General features: G+C 33.7%; 1 protein-coding gene across 4 annotated transcripts in view; it reads left to right on the forward strand.

Moving 5' to 3' along the window:
- The window catches only part of CNTN1 (contactin 1), a 349,297-nt gene that overhangs the window by 261,083 nt on the left and 65,165 nt on the right, over window positions 1-23,049 (forward strand). For 3 of the 4 annotated variants that reach the window (XM_038577318.1, XM_038577320.1, XM_038577319.1), the window contains 2 exons: window positions 9,605-9,763; window positions 21,213-21,362. In XM_038577318.1, the coding sequence (XP_038433246.1) occupies window positions 9,605-9,763; window positions 21,213-21,362 (309 nt within the window). Of the gene's footprint in view, window positions 1-1,483; window positions 7,494-9,604; window positions 9,764-21,212; window positions 21,363-23,049 lie in introns of those variants that run through there. The other variant, XM_038577321.1, reaches the window with a different exon arrangement.

Raw genomic sequence — 23,049 nt, forward strand, 5'->3', positions numbered from 1 at the left:
TGAGTAAGAGTTAGTGTATTGTAGGACAACCTTGAATCCACTTCACCCAAATCAAGCAACTGACACTGCATTGTGCAGCAGTTTAGGGAGACTCACTGTGTGACTGTGCATAGTCCCTCTTGCCAGACTTAAAACGTCAGATTTCAGAGAAGCAAACTCTGGCAGTATAGCAAAAAACACCAAAACTTTAAAGGTGGGGGGAAGGGTTAATGGATGGAATATATCCAAAATTATTGATTTCAGTTCTCATTGAAAAGACTTAGAAATCCTTTTTTGAGTTTTGCGACCTTTGTTACCATTTATTATAAGGACAAATGTTGCAAAAAGCAGTCAGCAGAAGCAAATTTTCTTAGATATTGTTTCCTATATTTAAATAGCTATCGTCACAGAGACAGTAGTGGTTATAAAGTAGTCTAATTCTAATAATCAAATTATCCTTACATATGAGTAAGGGAAAAGGGTGAATGATCATCCTATAAATTATATGATTTTTTTCCTAATAATATAGTTAATATACACATACAGTCATTAAAAGATCTGTATGATGCATTAGAAAAGGTATGACTTTTCACATTAGATGAACATACCTTAGAAAGTCACTTCAGGGATGCCTGGATGGCTCTGTCAGTTAAGCATCTGTCTTCAGCTCAGGTCATGATCCCAGGGTCCTGGGATGAGCCCCGCATCAGACTCCCTGCTCATCCAGGAGCCTGCTTCTCCTTCTCCTTCTGCCACTCACTCCCCTGCTTGTGCTCTTTCTCTCTGTCAAATTAATAAATAAAATATTTTTTAAAAGTTTTTTTTTTAAAAAAGAAAGCCACTTCACCTACAGATTAAGCTGTGGTCTTAGGCTAGTCAGTTAATCACTGTAAGCCTCAGATTCCATATTTATGAAAGAGAATAATAATAGTTGCAGTTCACACATTGACCAGGGAGACTTTTTATAAATATCTTCCTTTCATTCCTCCCACTATGCTACTAATGTGTGTGCATATCTCTATCATCTATCTATCTATCTATCTATCTATCTATCTATCTATCAAATGCCATAGTACTCAAGACACAAGTTCCCAAGACATCCAGTCCCAAACACTGATTAGTTTTTTAGAATCATTGCTAAATTCACCTTCTGTATTTTTTTTCTTAGTTAGAAGCCTTCAGGCATATGTCTTAGAACAAAGGTTCTAGTGTGCATTTGTTTGTTTGTTTGTTTGTTTATTGAAGGAGGTTCCAGCAACATCTCTTACTCTTTAGCAAGGCAATCACTGTTATTGGGGAAGGGACATTTGATTGGGCCAAACCTTGTCACTTTAGCCTACTTTCTGTTGGACTCCCATCTCCAGTGTCTAGGAGAATAGGTTTTTCTTTGCTCTTATTTCAACTTACCCATCAAGGATTCATGGCAAATCCCCAAAGTACATGGCTTCCTGCCCCTAACTGGGCATCCACACTGTCCCTTCAGCCTTGATCTTTCCTCTTGCAGGTAAAAACAGAAAAGATGGAGAGAAAAACATGGTGGATCCTTTTCTCCCCGTCTGTGCCAGCCTGCCTCCAACCTGGTGATCGTTGACACTCACCATTTGTGTGAAAGCCTTTTTTCTTTTTTTCTTTTTTTTAACGTATTATACTAGATTTTACTAATTAACTCAATCTTGTAGCTTCTGCAGTTTTCCCTTCCAATCTAGTTCTTAGAGGATTTTTCCTTTTGAAACTTCTAAACATACTTTTGAGCAGGAAGATACTTAAAAATATAATTATATGGCTTCACTAATATGAAAAATGGCTTATGAACTAACCGAGTACATCTTAAAATGGCCAAGTGAAATTTTTGTGTTTTCATGCCCTGTTTTTCTTTGAAATTACATATCTCAGAAATTAGCTCATTATCTGAAAAAAATTATGAAGAACTGGTGAATTATAATATAGGGGTATTGCCACTGAATGGACTGTTTGATTTAGCCAAGCAGGTAATGAACAGTGTTGTTGTCAAATTCACTAAGCAGTCATCTTAATTAGGACACATACTAAGGGACATTACTCCAGTAGTCTTTTGTATCCTGGTCCCATATAAATTATTTGGCAAGAATGGATGAAAAGCAACAATAAACAACTCAAGACTGCCTATGGCTCTGTGGGGTTTTTGGAACAATTCCTGGGATTGAGAAGTGAAAATGGACAGCATGTTGAGAAAATTGTCATCTCAGTAGCAAGGTTTAAGTGAAGATACCAAGCCATTAATTGCATGCATGCATATTTAATTTTATTAACTCCTACCATCAGCCTCTTGGATCTTTAATTTGGGCAGGAAGTTTGATACTCTTACTGGAAGGACTTAAGCATAACTGAAGGATAAAAAGGAAGTGTATATAATTCTTTCTGGAACAGCTTAAATTTCATTATTTGAAAATACTTTCATTTTCTCCCATTAGTCAAAGAGATATACTTAAAATTCTTGTTGCTTCACCAGAAATAGTTTTGCTCTTAAACACATTTATATTTAGGTATAGGGTATCATATGAACTTCTCATTTAGTAAATCAAGCAACTCCATCTGTTGTTGGAATAAGTCTCAGGAAAGCTTAAGGAATATAGATATGACTGTTCAATACATATGTAGTGTTCTTTTTAAAATAATTCATTAGTCATCATAAAGGAATACATATCTCTGGATCAAGATGTTATTAATTTCCATATTTATTTTTTTTAAGTTTTGTAGTCTCAATCATTATCACAGATAGAACAATCTTTGAGTTTAGATCCAAATCAATTGGCATTTTAATAAGATATTTAAAATTAATTTGAGATTCTCATGTACCTTAAGTATCATCATGGAGACATATGCATGAATCATCATTGTGGGCATCTTCTTATCTAGTTCATAAATGAAAGTATACCACCAAGACCTGATGGGAATATAGTCTTGAATTTAAATACTAGAAAGGAAATCACATGATAAATATGACTTTCTTATTGCCAGGAAAGGGAGAATATTCTTGTTTAAATAAACTTCATTGATGACAAGTAGAGGTTCTCATTACTAATGGATCTAAGTTCACTTTTGTAAATGTTAGAGATTAAAAGACTACTATACTCCTATTAAACGGTAGAGATGTTTACTATTCAGCTTCATCTTAGGACAGCTTTAAACATTGAAGAAACCACATGACATTGAACTGTGTTTCATAACATTATGGTAGAGCCATTGTCTTAATTAATTTTGAGAACAGAAATAGGCCTGTAATAATAAAGGGCATTTAGCTGACACAATCTGGTAAAAAAGTCACCTGTCTTAATATAACTGATGTTCTTTCACTAATGTCATCTTAAGATTATTTTGTTTTAAAAGGGAAGATAATTTCCGCTGAAAAGGCTTTGTTTCCTCAACATTTAAACTTTTCATTAAAATTTGCTCTTTTAGTAAAAATAAACAATGAACCACAGAATATTTGCCTGTGGTGTTTGCTTTAATTACTTACTGGTAATTGCAGGTGGAAAGAGAGTGATACTAGATGTCTTTCATGCTTACAACAGCTCTGGAACATGAAGGTTTATATTAAATGCACGTGCCATGTGGAAGAGAGTCCCAAAAGGACCAGGAATTTGGGGTCCAGTTGTTTAAAAAATCAGGGTTTAAGAGGAAGAAAGCACATTTGTATTTAGTATTTAGTATTGTATTTAGTATTTCTAAATATTTAGTATGTATTTAGTATGTCTAAGTACTAGCATAGACTCAAGCGATGCCTGGGGGCAGTCAAGGCTGCTATGCATCCTGTTTAATTCTGGAGGGTCCCAATTTCAAATCTTCTATCCCATTTGATTCATCAGAAAACATGTCTCAATTATTGACTGAGAAAATATGGCCAGCCTATAATATGCAAATAATCATTTTTTAAAGATTTTTATTTATTAATTTGAGAAATGTAGGGATAGAGAGAAAGCATGAGCAAGGGTGAGTAGCAGAGGGCGAGGGAGAGGCAGACTCACCGCTGAGCGAGGATTCTGATACATGACTCGCTCCCAGGACCCTGGGATCATGACCTGAGCTGAAGGCAGATGCTTAACCAACTGAGCCACCTGAGCACTAATAAATAATCATTTTGAAAGTACTTTTTTTGGGGGGACGATGCTATTTTTCCTCAAATGTCTAAACTCTTTTTCATTGAATGTTACTACATTTCTAAAGAAGAAATGACTGAATTAATAGATAATTGTGTTCTCACTTATTTTTTCCTCTGATTACTTCACATATGAATAAGAACTGAGTGGAGACCACATCTGTATTTTGTTCATACATAGGTATTTTTTCCTAAAGACACTGGTAAGATTCAGGAAAGACTAACAATACTTTCAGGGTGATCAAGAAAAGCTGGGGCTGAATTGTGTGTAATTTATAAATGGGTGATGTGTTGATGTTCATTTATCTGAGTTAACAGATCAAACAAAGATTTAAAAAGCTATGGTCAATGTATTACAGTTTTTGTCATTTTTTTTCTTAAATATATAGCTGTGCCCATGTAATTCATATGATTTCCACCAAGAAAGGTCTCTAAATAAATAAATAAATAAATAGTCTCCAAAGAAAAGCTCAATACCATTTTTTTAATTTGATTCTGATAATGCTGTTTTAAATGATTGTACTGTATTTATTGAAAAGTTGGTTTCATGGCAGATTGGTTGTTTACATCCTAGCTTTGTCATTTGCTAGCTAGATGACTGTGGTCATTTAATCTGTCCATGTCTCTGTTTCCTCTTCTGTAAATAGGGAAAATAATGGCCCTACATCATTAGGTTATTGGTAAGAATTATGAAAGATTTAGCACTTACTTCAATATAATAAGGACTCAATAAAATATTCTTATTAAAATATATAAAATTTTTATTTGCTAACCTTTTATGTCCTGTAAATTTTATGTTGTTATGAGTTCACATTTGTTTAAAAAATACAGACAAATCTAAGAAAACAACAGGATAAAGTGGTCAGTGTTCAGGTAGTTCTTTGGAGGTCTTTTGCAGACAGGCACATTTGGGTGACAAGATCTAAATTTCAAATGGGCTTTTTCTCACTTCATGTGGGTTATGCTGGGAAACCCAGTCTCTTGTCCTAATTCTTTCTGCACTCTCTTACAGACTAGCTGTAATAACTCTTCTAAAATTTAGCACCTTTGGTTAATGTACAGATATCACTTTATGTGAGCTCTAAAATGTGTGTGATCTGTATTACACGTTGAAATGTTTGTTATTTGCCTGCAACCAATGATTTCATAGTTAAAACATTGAGAAACTAAAAAAATAAAAATAAAAAAATAAAACATTGAGAAACTGGAGAAATTTGGGAAAAGAGAGTATAGATGTGGCAAATTGAGACTGCATTGAACCACAGAATGATAGAGGACCATTCTGGCTATTTCTACAGCCCTTCAGTAAGCTAAAAAAAAAAAAAAAAAAAAAAAAAAGATAGAAACAAGCTTTAGTAATTGTAGACTCCTGCCTGACTTTGAAGAACCCACAATGTAGAAACATAACACTAACAACAACTTTGGTAGACCACTAATTATCCCCCGTAGGTGAGATTTTATGGAGTGTTCTCAATCAGCAATCTCGGAGAGGGATATTTAAAGCCAGAGGGGGGAAAAAAAAACATAATGAGTGAAAAACAAGAATAGTAAGAGAGAGGGTAATGCAACTAGAAAAGGAAATATATAGTGGCAGTCTCCATGGGGAGGAGTAAAGAAAAGTAGCTCTAAGAAAGCAAGGAAGTTGGGAATAGAGCACTATGATTTTGAATCGGAAAAGGAGATGCAGAGTATCAACACTGAATTTGCACTGCTAATTCTATAAAAAGAGAACTTGGCCAGACTGTCTTCATAAAAACTAAAAACAATAAGTATGCTTTAAATAACTTTTTATCTCCTCCCCCAGATCTTTCTCACTTTTCTCTTCATTTCCTTCTCTTTCCCCCTTCCTAAGTATTTAACAATGGTAAGAAGAATCGAAAGAAAGCTTTTGCGAACACTAGTCAGAGAAATAGCCCACTTCCTCCAAACCCCCCCCACCAGCGATGTTTAATGATTAAAAATAAAAGAAAGAAAATGGAATGTTAAAATAATTTCTTATCTAATATATCTAGACATTTAAAATGCATGTCAAACTCCAAAAGTCCTTTCTATCTAACCAATGTCTGTGTCTCATTACAATTTAAATTTGGCATAAATAGCATTCTTTGGAACCATTAGCTATCTGCCTGAGGACCACCTAAGAAATCACTATTATTCTACATATTAGTAGAGTAGTAATGAAATAGGCTGCATGTTACAGTCTATTTTACTTACATTTTTCTGGCTTCTATTCTCTACTAATAGATATCTTGAGAGTGTTTGTACAACAATAGGAGCTTAAAGAGGAAGAGAGAGAAATGGGAGAGAAAAAGGAGGCAGAGAAAAAGTGAGAAAGAGAAGGCAAAGAAAGAGAAAGAGAGAAAGGGAGAGAGGAAGGACTCAGACTCAGAATCATGTATTGCTTTTTTTTCCCCCCATTGATGACGGATAATCATGGGTGATCAGTTCCTAATGCCTTTTTGTGTGTGTGCTGAGGAGCAAGTAGTTGCATTTATTTTTTTTCTACTGTAATACTTGTTTTCTCCATTCTGAACAGAAAAACTGAACAAGTGGTATCTGCTACACTGCTTTGAAAATCTTCCTCTGGGAGACAGTACATACCGGCCCTGAGTTGAACTCCCAGGCTGTGCAAGCTTGTCTCTATAGTACCACTCCTCCATTTTTGTTACATCTCGATTTCTTAGTATAAACTAAGGGACTCACATTCCCAACTTTTCCTCATCTTCAACAAATTTATCAGAAAACACTTTATTCTTAAATGAAAACAAGTGGTAAATAAACAATCTGATGAATAGATCCCTCCCAATTATTAACAAATACTAATAATTATTCCTGCTAAGTAGCTCAGATGCCTAGAAGGCTCTCACAGGAATAAACACAATAATACTTTTAATAGCTAGTTTACTGAGGGCTTTCTATGGGACCAGGTCTACCATTACATTCCTTAAAAGATATTATTTCAATCCTAAAAAAACAATTCTACATCATCAATTTTTATTACTCCTATTTTACAGATGAGAAAATGGAAACTTAATAAATTTGAAAAATTTGCCCAAGATAAATCAAGTCACAAAATTTTAAGTCAAGCCTATTTTAAGCTCTAAAATATCTGCCTTTAATAATATTTTTCTCTCAGGTATTTTCCAGGAGATATTTGTAATTGATTATTAGATGGATAGGTCTGCTCTGCATTACTAGGTAACATTGCCACACCAGGGTTTTGAGGATATTAACCAACACCTTTCCATTTGTTCTCTTAACTTCACCTCTTTATGATGGTATTCCAGGCAAACGGAAGTATGGAGCTTGTATTGTGGTGACTGCTATGTTTATAGAACTATCTGAAAAAAAAAAAAAAAAGAACTATCTGAAATTCAATTGTGATACATGCACTTATGTATTCACTAAAATATTTATTAAAAACCCATTAGAAGTCAGGCATATATCAGAAGGGGAAAAATGGACAAAGGAAATTAGAATATTTTGCTCAACAATGTTACTCTTCCATGACTGGATGACTGAGTGAAATTATGCATATAGTATTTCCAACAAATACATTCATAACATCCAACTCTAGTCTGACCTTTTAAAATATTACTCATTTGCCACTCCAAGAACTTCAGAGAATAACAGCAGGCAAATAATTCACACTTTAATGGTTTAAAGACTTATGGCAATCTTATCTTAAATTCCTCTTAGCATTTTCTCTATACTTTTGTGCACAGAAAAAAGTATCTGAATACATGACCTTCCCTTCCTTTTAAAAATAATTTCCTTTATTTTTCATCTCTATTTTTAAGTTTTAATACTCTGAAGTATTCATTGACTTTGGATGATGAAAGTGGAGTAATGAAGTAATGAAAAGAGTTTTTTCTTTCTGAATATTGCATGTGTTCTATATTACATATGTGTCTATTTTCATTTATTCTGGATGATGTATATTTTACTTTTAATTAACATCAACAAATATAAGTACATTATTACAGATTAACATTTATAAAAGTTTATTTATCTTTCTATTTATATGTTATATACATCCAAATAATAAAATTTACTATCATCAATAGGATGTGTCTTGTGTTATTTTAATATTAGCAGTAATATATCTGTGTGAATCTGCCTACACCTTTTCCCCCTTGGGATCACCCACACAGAAATTGTCTACACCTTTGCAAAGATCAAAACCTGTTTGGAGAAAAAAAAAAAAGCCATATAGGCTTAGCATCTGATTTGACAAAAAAATAGTAAAGCATTTATATTTAGCTAAGAAATAAAAACAAATGTCTTATTTACAACTATATTCAATATGAAACACTAAAGATATCATTTTACCAAAGTTGCAATTATATTTAATATGCCTAATTTAGTTGGGGATGGACCCTTTCTGGTGCAAAGAAAATGAGTGATAGTATTTTCTGAAATGTCTATTAAAGGGTGTCTCTATTAACTGAGAAACTTCTTTAGCACTGTAAGTAAGCAATGAATGCCACTGTACCATGTAAACGATGTTTTTCTCATTTTTGAAAACAAGAAATTGTGCTGCAAGGTATAAATATCTTGTATCCCATTATCATGGCATTTATCACTTCCAATTATACTTATTTATTTGCTAGTCCATTATACCCTTTTCAAGACAAAGAGCTCTTCAAAACTGGAGAGTTATGTCTCATTTATCTTTTCATTTCTATTACCAGATACAGTGCTCTCATTGAATAATATTGGTTCTGAGTAAGGAAGCATCTATGAAAAGCTATCTTTAACATTGTTTTATGTTCTACATTAATAATTTATCTGTCCTAAGACTCTTCAGTATGATGTTTTAGAGAATTTCTGGCATATCTCTGAGTTGACAATTGTTTTCTACATTTTATAGAAGTAGAAATATTTCTTTGAATATTATTTATGCACATTACTGTAATAACATGAAATTTATTATCCAAAATGATACATATAGTCATTCCCAAAATTTTCTACTCCAAGTAAAATTAATTACATATAATCACTTAGGGTTATAAAAAAGTATTTATTCCATTTGGGGGAGGCACAGTGAAACATCTAACTACTCTCTTATCTAGACTGAATTGTACTACCATATCAGATTTATACATTCATCCAGCATTTATGAAGTTGTGCTGTGCCACAACCTGTTAGGTCCTGGTAATGTCAAATTCCTTTTATAAGTCAAAGACTTTCATGTGTATCCATTTTATGAGCCAAAGATTGTCATACATACCTTGAATAATAATGCCATTTTAAATGAGAGCATTTATCTCTTTACTTAAAAAGAAACACCGTGAAATCATTCAGTGAAGACCATAAATACTGTTATTATCACCTCTTATAGTTTATATTTAAAAGGAATGTTGTAACACTGATTATATCATATAAATGTCCTTTAGATAAATTTCAAAGAAGATGATTTTGTATTTTACCGTGCACTTAATTCACTAGCTGGGATTCACTGATTCAGTTCCCAAATTTTTATTCCAGGCCCTCCAGGCCCTCCAGGTGGTCTGCGAATAGAAGACATTAGAGCGACTTCTGTGGCACTTACTTGGAGCCGTGGCTCAGACAATCACAGTCCTATATCTAAATATACTATTCAGACCAAGACTATTCTTTCAGATGACTGGAAAGATGCAAAGACAGGTGAGTTTCATTTGTCCAATTACTTTGTAAATATTTTTAAATGAATTCTTTGATCAAAAATGAATATCTGGACTCTTTAAGGATTTCATCATCTACCTTGACGTGCTTTTTTATTTTTAAACTCTTTTTTTTTTTTAAGTATCCCAGTGCCTTGGTAGTAAAGGAAACCCCAAGGAATGTAGACATTTTAAAGTTGCAGGGGAAGAGGCAGTGTGTCTGTATCTATAATGGGAAAGCAAAGAGCGGCTTTCTGCTTTTCTAATTTAAGTTATGTGTAATTCTAAGATTTATTAGGAAAAAACCTTGGGAGATCTTTTTTTGGCAAATGACATCTATAGCTTTTTATTTATGATCCATTTTTTACAATTGTATAGATACTAGAGTTCTGCTTTTCTTAAAAGCCACTTTGATTATAAATATTACTTTAATAACCCAATTCATATTACCATATAACCTTTGCTTTTTTTTTAAAGATTTTATTTATTTATTAATGAGAGATACAGAGAGAGAGAGAGAGAGGCAGAGACACAGGCAGAGGGAGAAGCAGGCTCCATGCAGGGAGCCCGATATGGGACTCAATCCTGGGTCTCCAGGATCAGGCCCTGGGCTGAAGGCAGCGCTAAACTGCTGAGCCACCTGGGCTGCCCCAACCTTTGCTTTTCAAAGATGATCTTAACTGCTTTGAGCTTCCTCAAAATGAATCTTCAAGGAAGTTTTAGATTTTAATTTTTTTCTTATATTACAATTTTCTAAAAGTTGATCAGAAAAAAATAAATGAGTGAGTGGGTGCCTTCCTTTGTCTGTAACTATTACCTGTGACATTTGTCTTGACTAGCCTATAACATCGCATGGCAGTTTATCTCTTATAACATCAAAGAAGATAAATGATCCTTTTGATAAAATATCTGCTTCTGTTTGTCATTTTGACATTATTTTAAACAAACTTATAATTGCTAGAGTTTATTTTAGATACATAATGAAGACACCAGAAGGAAGAAAAAAAGACAAAAATGAATAAAATGTTTTTATACTTTTTTAAAAATGAAAAAAAAAATTAATCCCAGAATATCCCAAACCTGCCCTCATTTTTGCTTTGTCTTAAGGTGATGGGATTTATTTGTATTGACTACTGAGAAGTTTTAACTTAGATTTAGTTTTCTTTAGTAATTTAGTCCTATCGTGGTAAATGAACCAAATATAAACTTGAAGCCTGTTATGAGGATTGGCATATATTGTAATATTGAGTAGTTTCTCCACATAAGTATATAAAATACACATGAGTGTTAGAAACAGATGAAATATTTCTATTACATAATGCTGGTAAATGTAAGACTTATCTAGAAATATGCTTGGCAAAATCAGACCACTAGAAAAATTATGTAAATAACCATTTAGATGTTTGATAAACCTAAAGTATGGGCAGTTTTATTTATCTGAAGAGAATGAAAATGGATGATAATGATGAAACTATAGATAATATTATATATCTAGCCAAATTGACACTGATTATAGGTACCGGAGAACACAAAATACAATAAATGAACACATTTAAAATTTTGTTTGCTTTGAAAAAGGAATAATAATTGTAAACATTTCCATTAATTATGTATACTTACTGGGTAGACCAATTAAAATTATACTTTTCGTTAAAAATATATATATATATATATAGTTTTTAATATATATATATTCCACTAGAAAGTAAATTCCATAAGGATGGAGATTTTGTTTTATTCACTATTCTATCTCTAGCCCCCAGATCAGGGCTCTTACAGCTCATGTATTAAACACATATTCACTGAGCCTCCATGGTATGCCAGAACCAGTCCTAGATGCTGGATATACACCTGACCCTCCATAAACAAAACAGAGAAAGGAATCACACACATGTACACAACAGTCCTTCCCTGAAAGCGTTTACAATCTAGTAGGAAAGATGACAATGAACAATTAATAAATCACTGAACTCTACCTCTGAAACTGATAATATACTATATATTAATTAATTGAATTTAAATAAAATTTAATTTAATTAAAAAAAGAAAAAGAAGAGAAAGTCATATGGTGATTAGTGCTAAAGAGAAACATTAGAGAAGAGGAATCAGGCTGCAGGCATTGCACCTTATAAAGAGTGCTTCCAATATTAATATAGTCACCTCAAATTACTCATGGTTCCAGTTCACATGTTATGTCTTTTTACAACTATCAACATATTTGTATCTTTGAATCTAAAGTAGGTTTTCTCTTGAAACACATGGTTGCATCTTAAATTTTTATCCCATCTGACAACCACTGCCTTTTGATTGGATTCTTTAATCCATTAACATTTAGTGTTATTATTTACAGTTGAATTTATATCTGCCATTTTTTTCTATTTTTTACTTTTTAAGCTTTTATTTTAATTCTAGTTATTTGACATACAGTGTAATATTAGTTTCAGGTATACAATATAGTGATTCAACACTTCCATATATCAGCTCGTGCTCATCATAAAAGTGACTTCCTAAATCCCCATCACCAATTTCACCCATCCCCCCCACCCAGCTCATAAGTGGTAACCATCTATTGAATTTTGGTTACTAAATGTATCACTTGATTTTGTTCCTTTATTCCTTCTTTACTGCTCTTTTTTGGATTAAGTAAATATTTTCTAGTGTAGTATTTCAGTTTTTAAAGAATATATATATATATATATACATACATATATATGTGTATATATATATAGTTAATGGTTACTGTACATATACTATATATGAAAATTTATATAAATAAATGAATTTTAAATACATACATATTTATTTAATGGTTACTCTGGGGCTTGCCAGATATATCCAAACTTACTAGAATAGACTTCGTATTTTTACTAACTTAATTTCAGTAAGATACAAGATTGTTATTCCTAGATAGCTCCATTGCATCTTACCAGTTTTTTTTTTGTGCTGTGTGTTATTTTTATACATGTTACATCTCTATATATTTCAAACCTGTTACTTCTTCTGTTACTGTCTTCTAAAGAAGCTACAAGAAAGGGAAGCAAGTACATATTTATAGAGTTTGTTATATTAACCTTTTTGTTTACCATTTTCGATCCTCATTTTTTCTGTGGATTTGAGTTACCATACTTACTCTAATACAACTTTGCTTCTAACTGTCCCCTTAAGATAATATTAAATATATTACATTTCTATATGTTATAGGCCCAGTAAAAATTTTTATTTTATACATAAAATATATATCATAAATAATTTTATGTATAAAAATAATTAGACAATAAAATGACATCAGCCACTCAATTTGGTAGTTCATTATGCAAATAGCAATAGTGGATGACAAGATATGCAGGGGCATGTAGGTCCTATAAGGAGTTTTTAAACAAGAGAGCAATAATCTAATTTCTAATTTGAAGGGGAAAAAAATCACTTTCTGATGTATGGGGAAGGGATTTTTGGAGGGCCAAAACTAGAAACATGGAGAACAGCTGGGAGGATGTGGAGGATGAGAGATGTCCAGGTGGGATATGTCATGCTAGGACTAATATATAGCAGTGGGAATGAGGAGTGGGTGAGTTTGAGATATATTTTGAAGGCAAAACAGAACTTTCTAAAAGATCAGGTATGGAGATTTAGGGAAAGGGCAGAATTGAGAATGCTTCATGGGACTTTGGCTCTAGCATCTGAGTAGAAGGTAGAAGCACTTACTGGAGAGACAAGAGAGATTAAGTGCAAGTAAGGACTTAGTTCCATTTTGGAATGGGTTCTCCATTTCTTTACATACAACTGGATTTCCACCTAGTATAATTTTCCTAAGAACTTTTAAAATATTTCTGAGTGTAAGGTTCCTGAGTCAGACCTTTAGCCCTTGTACATTAGAAAAGTTCTTTCATTTCATATTTGCTATAATTTTTTGAATGTAAGTTCTAAGTGTTTTTTGAGCATTTCAAAAGTATCCTTTCTTCATCTTTTTGCTTTCATTGTTATCAATAAGAAGTCAACTAATATTTTTACCTTATATTCCTATATTTATTTAATATGTCCATTATCTCTAGCTATTTTCAAGATTTCATTTCTGCTTTTAAGTTGATGAAAATATATTTATCTTGATGGGGGTTTCCTGGCAAGTTGGATTTTGAGTTGATATCTTCCTTAACCTGGAAATTCTCAGTCATTATATCTTCCAGTATTTCTTCTGTCTCATTCTCTCTTTTTTTTTCTTGATCTATATTGCCATGTATGTTAGATTGTTTGATGTGTTCCATGGATAATGGAAATGTGTGTGTTTCTGTTTGGATAGTGTCTAATGACTTGTATTCACTTTCATAGATTCTTTGTTCCACTATATTAAGTTTGTTGAAAATCTCATTAAAATGATTTTGGTTTTGTATTTCTTTTTATTCCTAGGATTTTTTTTGTTCCCAGCATTAGGCTCCTTTTAATATTACCTACATAGTATTCCACAGAAATGTCTTATTTGTTTATATAAGTTATGCATCTTCCCCACTTGATACTTTTACATATTTATAGTAGTCATTCTATCATCCCTGTCTGATCATTTAACACTGGGCCATCTTTAAGTCTGGCCCTGTTGATTTTTTTTCCTTTGTTAAAAATGCATCACATTTCTTTGTTTTCTCATGCCTTGATAATTTTTAAGCCCAAATATTATGTAAAAAAGAATAATAGACCATAATGTAAATATTACTTATCCCCAGGAAAATGCATATCATTTTTTCCAAATTGTCATTTTGTCAATATAATCTGTAGGTAAGGTGATAGCTTTGCAGTTAGATTCAATGCAGCAGAGGGCCAAGTAAATTGAAGTGTAAGGTCAAACCTTCTCACATCTGAATGATTTCCATCCTTACCATCAGAAGTCAGCTTGCTCTTCTAGCCCAGCTCTCAGTAAGGGTTCTTTCCCCTTCCCTTCTTCTTCCCCAGAGAGCTGTTGTCTGATAACTAGTCTAAAGCCCAGAGTTCCTGGGGGTAGAAGAAGTTCTCAGTTCTCCTGTGTTCAATCAGACTTTGGCAAACATACAGCACTAGTACCTCTCTGGGGAGGCAGATCTGTCTTTGCTCTCCAACCACTCACCCAGACACTCATGGCCACACATTTATTCAGTATAAGACCTGCAGTGCATGTGGCAGAGTCTGCATTTTCCTGCATTGCTCTTAGACTGAAGCAGATCTGAGATGTCTGTGCCTCAGAGGGAGGTCTCTCACGGCTCTCTTGTTCTGCTCCCAACTTTTTTGATTATACTTGGTGAAGTCCTACAAAAAAGAATTGGCTTATGGATACAGATACTCCATGATCTGGGGGCTCCTGGGGATTCAATACAGCCATGACAACCTACACTTTGTCTTTAAAATATCTGTGAAAAGTTAGACTGCTTTCTTCTTGTGAACATTAATGATTCTGTCCTCCTCTCTTCATTGCTCTACTTATGATGACTTTAGTTCATTAGACTTCTTCATAAACTCAAACCTCTGAAAGGCTCTGAAAAAATGATTATTTTGTAGATTGTCTTACCTGTTATTTTTGTTAGTTATGTAAGTAAAGTTCTTTGTGACAGTATCCTAAGTGGAAATGAAAAATACTTTTTGTAATACATGCGATCATGTAGTCTTCATTTCTGGTGATGCCGACTAAAAATTGAAGGTGCAGAACTAAAGTCAGTTTTATGAAGGTAATTATTTAAGATGTTCAGTAAATATTTTTCAAAGATAAAAAGTTTCAGCAGTCCAAAGATTTCATTTAGAATAATGAGATTAAAGAATAGACTGTATATCTGTAAAACAATCTACTATATCTTATTTCTCTTGGACTTTTTAGGGGCTAGACAGAAGGAATTTGACACCATTCTCAAGGTTCTACTAGATACACAGATAGCATTTAGAATGTTGGGTTTGATTCTACACTGCTACTTAGAGAAGAAAAATTATAAAATATTATTGGTAATGGGGTGTGTGTATGGGAGGCGATTGAACAAAAAGAGGCCTAAGAAACCATGCTGTGAGGATCAATTGCAAGAGCCAACCTAGGGTGTGGTTTCTAAAATAAACAAGAAGAATGTCTTTATATTTAAAATTCATATGGAAATCTAGAATTGCAAATTAACATCTTCATACATAAATATTTCTCTGGACTTTGGATTACTTCCTTAGAATAGACACTTGTAAATTAAAGTATTTAGTGTGAACATGCTTAGACTCATTAGCTACCCTAAAAATTACCCTGTAGAGAGATAGAAACAATTTTTATTCCTGCCACCAGTATGTATCTCTTCTACCATGTCTTTGCTTAGTATTTAGTGCTTTTTTTAATCTTTGCTGCATTGATAGGTTAAAAAAAATGGAGAAAAAAATCACTAGGCTCATTGTAGAATATTTACTTTTTAGAATTTAGTATTTTCTTCTTTTCCTTTCTGTAGCTTCAGTTTTTGTTATTCTTATTTCCAATATGAATTTCTGGGTTTTTATGAGGCTACATTCAAATTTTCCTTAGAGAAGAATCCATGAATCATATCTTCTGGGATGCCAGAGCATAGTTTGCTTCTCTTTTGCTTCAGAGAACTTTGCCAAACCTATGGCATCTTGCAAAGTTCTGCCAGAAGACCTATGAGTTGGGGCTAGAGACTCTAAGGTAACAGAGAGCCAGTGAAAAGCCTTTAAATGCCCTTTTCCATTCTCAAACACAGATCTGCTTTATCAGTTAAAACCTCGAAATTGATTCTGGATAGTTTCATATACTTGGGTTTTGGATTGAGAAGGAAGAAGCTAAAGTTCTGATTGTTTTTAAATTCTAAGGAAATACCAGGATTCTTTAGGCAATTTCAAAGAATCTAGAACAGGTGGGGTTATATTGCCTACGATTATTCTTGAAACAATTTGGTTTTTTAGTCCTGAGGTCATTCTGGCTATTTCTGAAGCTTTTCAAACAGCTAGTCGTGTGGTCTGAAGGCAGAGTGCTATTAGCACGGTTGCCAAGCAACTAAAGTACTGTGAGTTATTGGCCTTAGGATACCCATGAGGCTTGCTTCTCTTTTCCTCCAAAGAGTAGTTAGAATGGTTTTATTCTGAGCCTTACAGATGCCACATATTTGCAAATAAATCTATGGATTACTGTTTATGGCTGGTTGTTAAAATCAGACCTTCTCAAGAGGGTCTTTTGACCTGAGTGCTTAACATAAGTACTATGTCTCCTGCTCTCTATCCCTTTGATTGAGATTTACACTCAGAAATAAAACTGAGATTTAAATAACCATCAGTTTAATAGTATGTTTTTTTACAGAGAGAAGCCTCTGACAGGCATTATTTGTTAAGATCTGATTTTCAATACTGAAATTATCTATAGAAAAAAATGGCCTGATTCTGAACTGACCCACTCAGGAACTTGAGACCCAGTCCTGATTCCTAGCACTTGCCTCTATTGTGCAAAGTATTCTCTTCTCTTTCTGACTCTACGAATAATAAACGAGTTGCAAAGTACTTGGCTGAAGAGAGGGGACACAAAGTCCCTCTGTTCCTGACTGTTCTAATTTGACTTGGTGCATGAATCTGCTTCCAAAGGAAAGCTGAACTCTGCTCCCAAACTCTCTATATGGGTGGTTTTAGAAAAATAAAATATATCCAGTATATGGATACCAGTTCTTACCAGACCTGAAGGAATAGGAAGGAGATGGCATGGGGTAAAAATCCACTTATAAAGATATTTAAAGCCAGAATAAAACAAATAAAAATGTACAGTAGAAGTAAAATACAGTAGCAGTGGAGGAGAAGGGATCAACTCATGGTTAAAGGGAGTGGGAAAGAGATTAAGTGGATTGAGACGAAGTGTACTTTCTGTCAAGATAATTTATGGGCTGAATATAGGCATAAGAGCCATAGAGTGTTGGATATTTTGTGGTGGGGCAAGGTGAAAGAGTGCTCTCTTTGTCTTTCACCAGTAGCCTACATGATTCAGAGATGAAGGAGCCTACAAAGTGATTGTTGTACATAAGGCTATGCTTCTTGCATTGAGACATGGTCTATTCTAAATAAGCATCACTTTTGTATTTATATTTTATTTATATTTGTTACAAATATTTATATTTATTAAGTAATACTATTTTCAAAACATTCTGCTGGGTATATTTGGTCCACAGAAATTCCAAAATATGTGTAAAAAGTAGAAGAAACACGTGTATGTCCACAAATGAATAAACAACGGAGAGGCAGAAGAAATATTTTTAGTGTGGGCTACCTACATCGAGTTTGGAGCTGGAAAAAGTTAAAGAGAAAGAAATCCTTTTAAATCCTTTTTTCATTATGTAGTATTCAGATGTCTGCCCCATTCTAGAGGAAGGAAAACAGGCCAGATAGAAGAGCCACTTTTTTTAAAAAAAGATTTTATTTATTCATGAGAGACACAGAAAGACAGGCAGAGACATAGCAGAGAGGAGGTTCCCCACAGGAAGCCTGATGCAGGACTCGATCCCAGGATCACAACCTGAGGCAAATGTTCAACCACTAAGCCACCCAGGTGTCCCTAGAAGATCCACTTTTAATTCTAGATACACTTTTCTAAAATGAAAATGTTAGTCATTTTTTTTGCTAAGTTATTCCTGCCTCTTACGTTCTTACGTAGATGGTTTTATTTAGGGGCTATTACATATATATATAATCTATATAATATTATATAATTATATTTTATATATAATTATAACCAAACCACAACATAACCAAATATATATATATATATATATATATATTTGTTTTTTTTTTTTTTTTTTTTTTACACACACACACACCAAACATGTTTGTTTTGGATATTTATATTCTCATAAGTTCTGACATCAATGTATATTAACAGGAATGATTATGATTTTGCTGTTGTTGTTCTAAAAAGAGTACTTTCCATGTCTTTAGCAATTGTGGTAGGGAATATTACCCTTAACTTACAGTTATCAAATTATTTTTTACCCATTCAGAAGACACATTGGAGAAGTCCATCCTACTACCATCTACTTCTTGTTCCCCTCTGAGAGAGTTGTTTGCATACCTGAGCCAATGTTTTGTTGCTGGTGTTTATCTTATGGTAGTGACTTCAAGGTTTTTCACTTATTCTTTCTTTATTCATCTCAGTCATTGAAATCAAAGGACTGATAACCTCATTTGCAATGCAAAGCCCACCACAAAAGGAGCCCCATTGACTTTTCCTTCTTTACCTTTCACCATTCCTCCAAATAACTCTTGTGGTCAGTTATGATATTCTACTCTTTGAACATACACCTGATCTTCCATTTATTTAGGGGTATTTTCATACTGGATCCTCATACGTGCTCAAAATCAGTATATTAGCTGCTGCTTCGACTGCACATCCATCCAGTTCTTGTTTTGACCCAAACTACACTTGCCCATACCTGTTGACTGCCTAGCTACTTGAAAAATCTTCAAGGCAGACTTGATCATCATGAGAATACCATACCCTTGTCAGGAGAGACCCTTTGGAGGGCTTCCAACATTTGCATTTTTCAGGCATTTAAATGGCACTAGGATTTTGCCGCACAGGAAAGAGGGGAGAAGTTGGACTGTCTCATTGAGCCTTCTGTTTTTACTTAGGCCCCCAAACTCATAAAATCACAAACTCACAAATAGTTTCATCACCTTCTGACTTTAAAACCCTGTATTAGTTTCCTAGGGCTGTTGTAACAAACTGGTTGCTTAAAACAACAGAAATTTAGTCTCTCATAATTCTGGAGGCCAGAATCCAGAATCCAGATGTTAGCAGCATACACCCACTCCAAAGACTCTAGGAAACAGTTCATTCCTTACCTTTCCCAACTCATGGTAGCTCCAGATATTCCTTGGATTGAGGCCACAACACTTCAACGTCTGCCTCTGTGGTCACATTGCAGCCTCCCTTCCTACACATGTCTCTCCTCTGTGATTCTCTTATAAGGACACTTGTCACTGGATTTAGGGCCCACGTAGATAATCTAGGATGATCTTACCCCAAGATCCTTAATATAATTCTAGTCTTAAACTTGAAAGGTTATACAAAGACCATTTTTCCAATAAGCTACATTCACAGGTTCTGGTAACTTGGGCATAGGCAAAACTTTTTGGTAGGCATAATTCAACCCACTACTATAAAAGCTTCTCCTCTCACAGGAAGCTCAAAACTATTTGAAGGTCTCTAGAAGGGAAGAGGGGCCACCCTACCCAGTGTCATAACATCCAGCTCTGTTTTTCCCTTTTCCTTATGAAGAGCGCTTTACCAACTAAAACTTTACCTTCCTTCCTCCAACTATCTTAAAGAAGTCCCTCAGTATATGAAGTAAGGCAAATTCTGATTTGGTGTGAGGGAAGGGTGGAAGAAATAGGAAATATAGAGGCAGAATGAAAACATGAGAAGGCAAAGCCTAACTTTTAATCAGAAAGTCAAAAATATATGTCAAATGTAGAGAACAAGTTCATAACCAAATAAGAAGAGATGCCAAAATTAGTATCCAGGAGAGTTAAAATTATGGTAGAGTGAGGCATGGCTTAGTCTGAGCCTTTTGTCAAAAGGCAGAATCTGGACACTGGGATGTTTAGCATTTACTGTGGAGATGGATATAGCATCTTGAAGAGCTATATATTCATGATCTACATTGAAAGATAAAAATTCCCTAAATAATAAGATAATGAGTCATAGACAAGCCTGAAGGAAACAATTTTCCAGATAAGTGATGTACAAGTATTTACATGCATATGTATGTGTAGGTTAATTACTGAAAACACATGTGGAAATATTTTAAGACGGCTTAAGATACTGGATAGTTCTACCTTCGTTATGTTTTATCATATGTCAGTGCAATGAGCAATCTTGGATGATATCCTCCCCATAATTTATAATCTTTCCATTACCTAGCAGCATGAATTCTGAGAAGTACTTAATAAATCTTAATAAACTATCATAACATTTATTATCATCACCTCAAAAGATTTGGGTAAAAATGCACAAAACCAACTAAAAAGGGCATAAACGTATACATACCATGGTAATAAATCATTCACTACCCATACACAATATCAGTGGCAGTCTATAAAATTTTTAGCTGCCCCATTGTACTCTTATCTCAAGAAATATATCTAGATTCTACCTTTAGAATACAGCTTCTTGCTCTTCAAGGTAGAGCCCAGGGATTAGCAGCAAAATCATGACCTGGGAGCTTGATAGAAGTGCAGAATTTAGTCCTCTGACCTTAGACTTATGAAACAGATGATTCAAAGTTTTTCTAGTTTATTACTTATTCATGATCTCTCTGCTTATTCCCTTGAACTTAATATGTTGTCATTTCTAGTTAGTATTTTTATTTCAACTCAATGGAAGATGTGCCATTTTCTAAAAATAGTAAAATAAAAATGGGGGGTATTATAATATAAAAGTGATGTTCAACTAATAGTCTCTGCTTACTGTTCATTTTGTTTAGATCCCCCAATTATTGAAGGAAATATGGAGGCAGCAAGAGCAGTGGATTTAATCCCATGGATGGAGTATGAATTTCGTGTGGTAGCAACCAATACATTGGGTATAGGAGAACCCAGTATACCATCAAACAAAATTAAAACAGATGGTGCCGGTATGTTTAAAAAACTTTTTAAAATTTAAAAGGTTGATAAAAAAAAATAAAAAAAAAAGGTTGATAAATTCAGTGCCACTTTAACATACGGTTGAATGTATGTGGACATAAATAATGCTCTGAGGTAAGTGATTCATCTGAAAAGAATGTGTGTATGTATTTCACACAGATGCGTGTATTCTCTGTCAAGACAGTCAAAAATTTAAAAAAAAAGGAAATATGAAGTTTAAGAATATTTTTACATAATTAATACAAGGAAAAAGGTAAATAGAATCGCTGCGTATTCCACTAGGGACCCCTAAAATGAAGTTGTATTTAGAATAGAAACTTCCATGTAAATTCTGAATCTTAACCAGGCGGACTTTTAATTAAGCAGATCCTGTGATTTAGAAAGCTCACAATTTTTCATGCCACTCAAAGACATTTACAACTGAGTGGCCTTGTGGTATGGTCAAGGAGGGTAGAGAGAGTAGGGAGTGGAGAGAATGGGATGAGAACTTCCAGAGCTATACCACATGGAGAGTTACATCATCTCTGAGAAATAGCTATAATGTGTTCTTTTAATATGAGGTGTCACTCTAAATATGCTCTTTTATCACAGCTCAGCCTTGGTTGTTCTTCCAATTTAGATTCACATTTTTACGCTAAATACCAATTCCATTTAAATAGCCTTTGTAGGAGAAGTACTCAGCTCTATTTTCCTTTTCTCCTGCATAACCAGGCAAAAATATTGTTCTGATTCTAATAATAGCTTTTTTATTATTCCTTGTCTACAAAAAAGAAAATGTTTTGTAGACTCTCTGAGTTTATTTTTATTATGTCTTGCCAAAGTTCAGTGCTTTATTTGGGAGAAAAGATTTTAAAAGGAGGACAGACTACTATTAAAATTCTGCTATGATATCTTAATATCACTAATCCATATTTCTGGCTTCCTCAATTTCTTGGCCTAACATCTAAATAGAATGATGAACGCTAATGTCTTAGTTTTTAAAGTCAAGTTATTTACAGGACTGCCATCAATAAACTCTCTTAAAATTCCCTGTAGATTATTACTCTATTACTTACCAGATACAAATGATGATTCTGTAATAAAGAAAATAAACACTGAAGTACTGATCCACACTATTTTCACACGTATTTCAGTTAATTCCTATAATAATATTTTAAGGTAGGTATTATGATGCAATGCTCATTAATAGGCAGTAGACTCAGAGACAGTAAATAGCATTGAGTGAATATAACTACCTCCAAGACTCTATTCAATTCCAGATCTGTTTGACATTTCTCATATATTGAGCTTTCTCTCTTACAGGTGGTAGTGTCTCAAGCAGGACTCTAAAAATGCTTATTTATTTAAAACTTTATTAGTGTTCTAGTAGAAGTTTAGATTTCATCCTCAACTATGAAACTAGATATGACTAAATATTATTTTTTTTGTTTTGGTATACCCACCTGCGAAATGAACACAACTGTTCTTTTTTTCTCTACCTCACAGGAATCTCATTAGGATAGGAAGGTAATATAAGTTGAAGCTGAAGTCTGATGGTAAGGCTGAACAAAGATACCATATAGTCAGGAATCTTGTGTTTGGTTTTTATTATTAGTCCCTAGAGCCACTTATGTTTTTAATAGAAGCTTCGTATGATGGTCTGAACACAATTGCCCTTTCTTGGAAGACAAAAATAAA

This window comes from Canis lupus, chromosome 27 (genome assembly GCF_011100685.1).
Source record: "Canis lupus familiaris isolate Mischka breed German Shepherd chromosome 27, alternate assembly UU_Cfam_GSD_1.0, whole genome shotgun sequence".
NCBI classification, from domain to species: domain Eukaryota; kingdom Metazoa; phylum Chordata; class Mammalia; order Carnivora; family Canidae; genus Canis; species Canis lupus.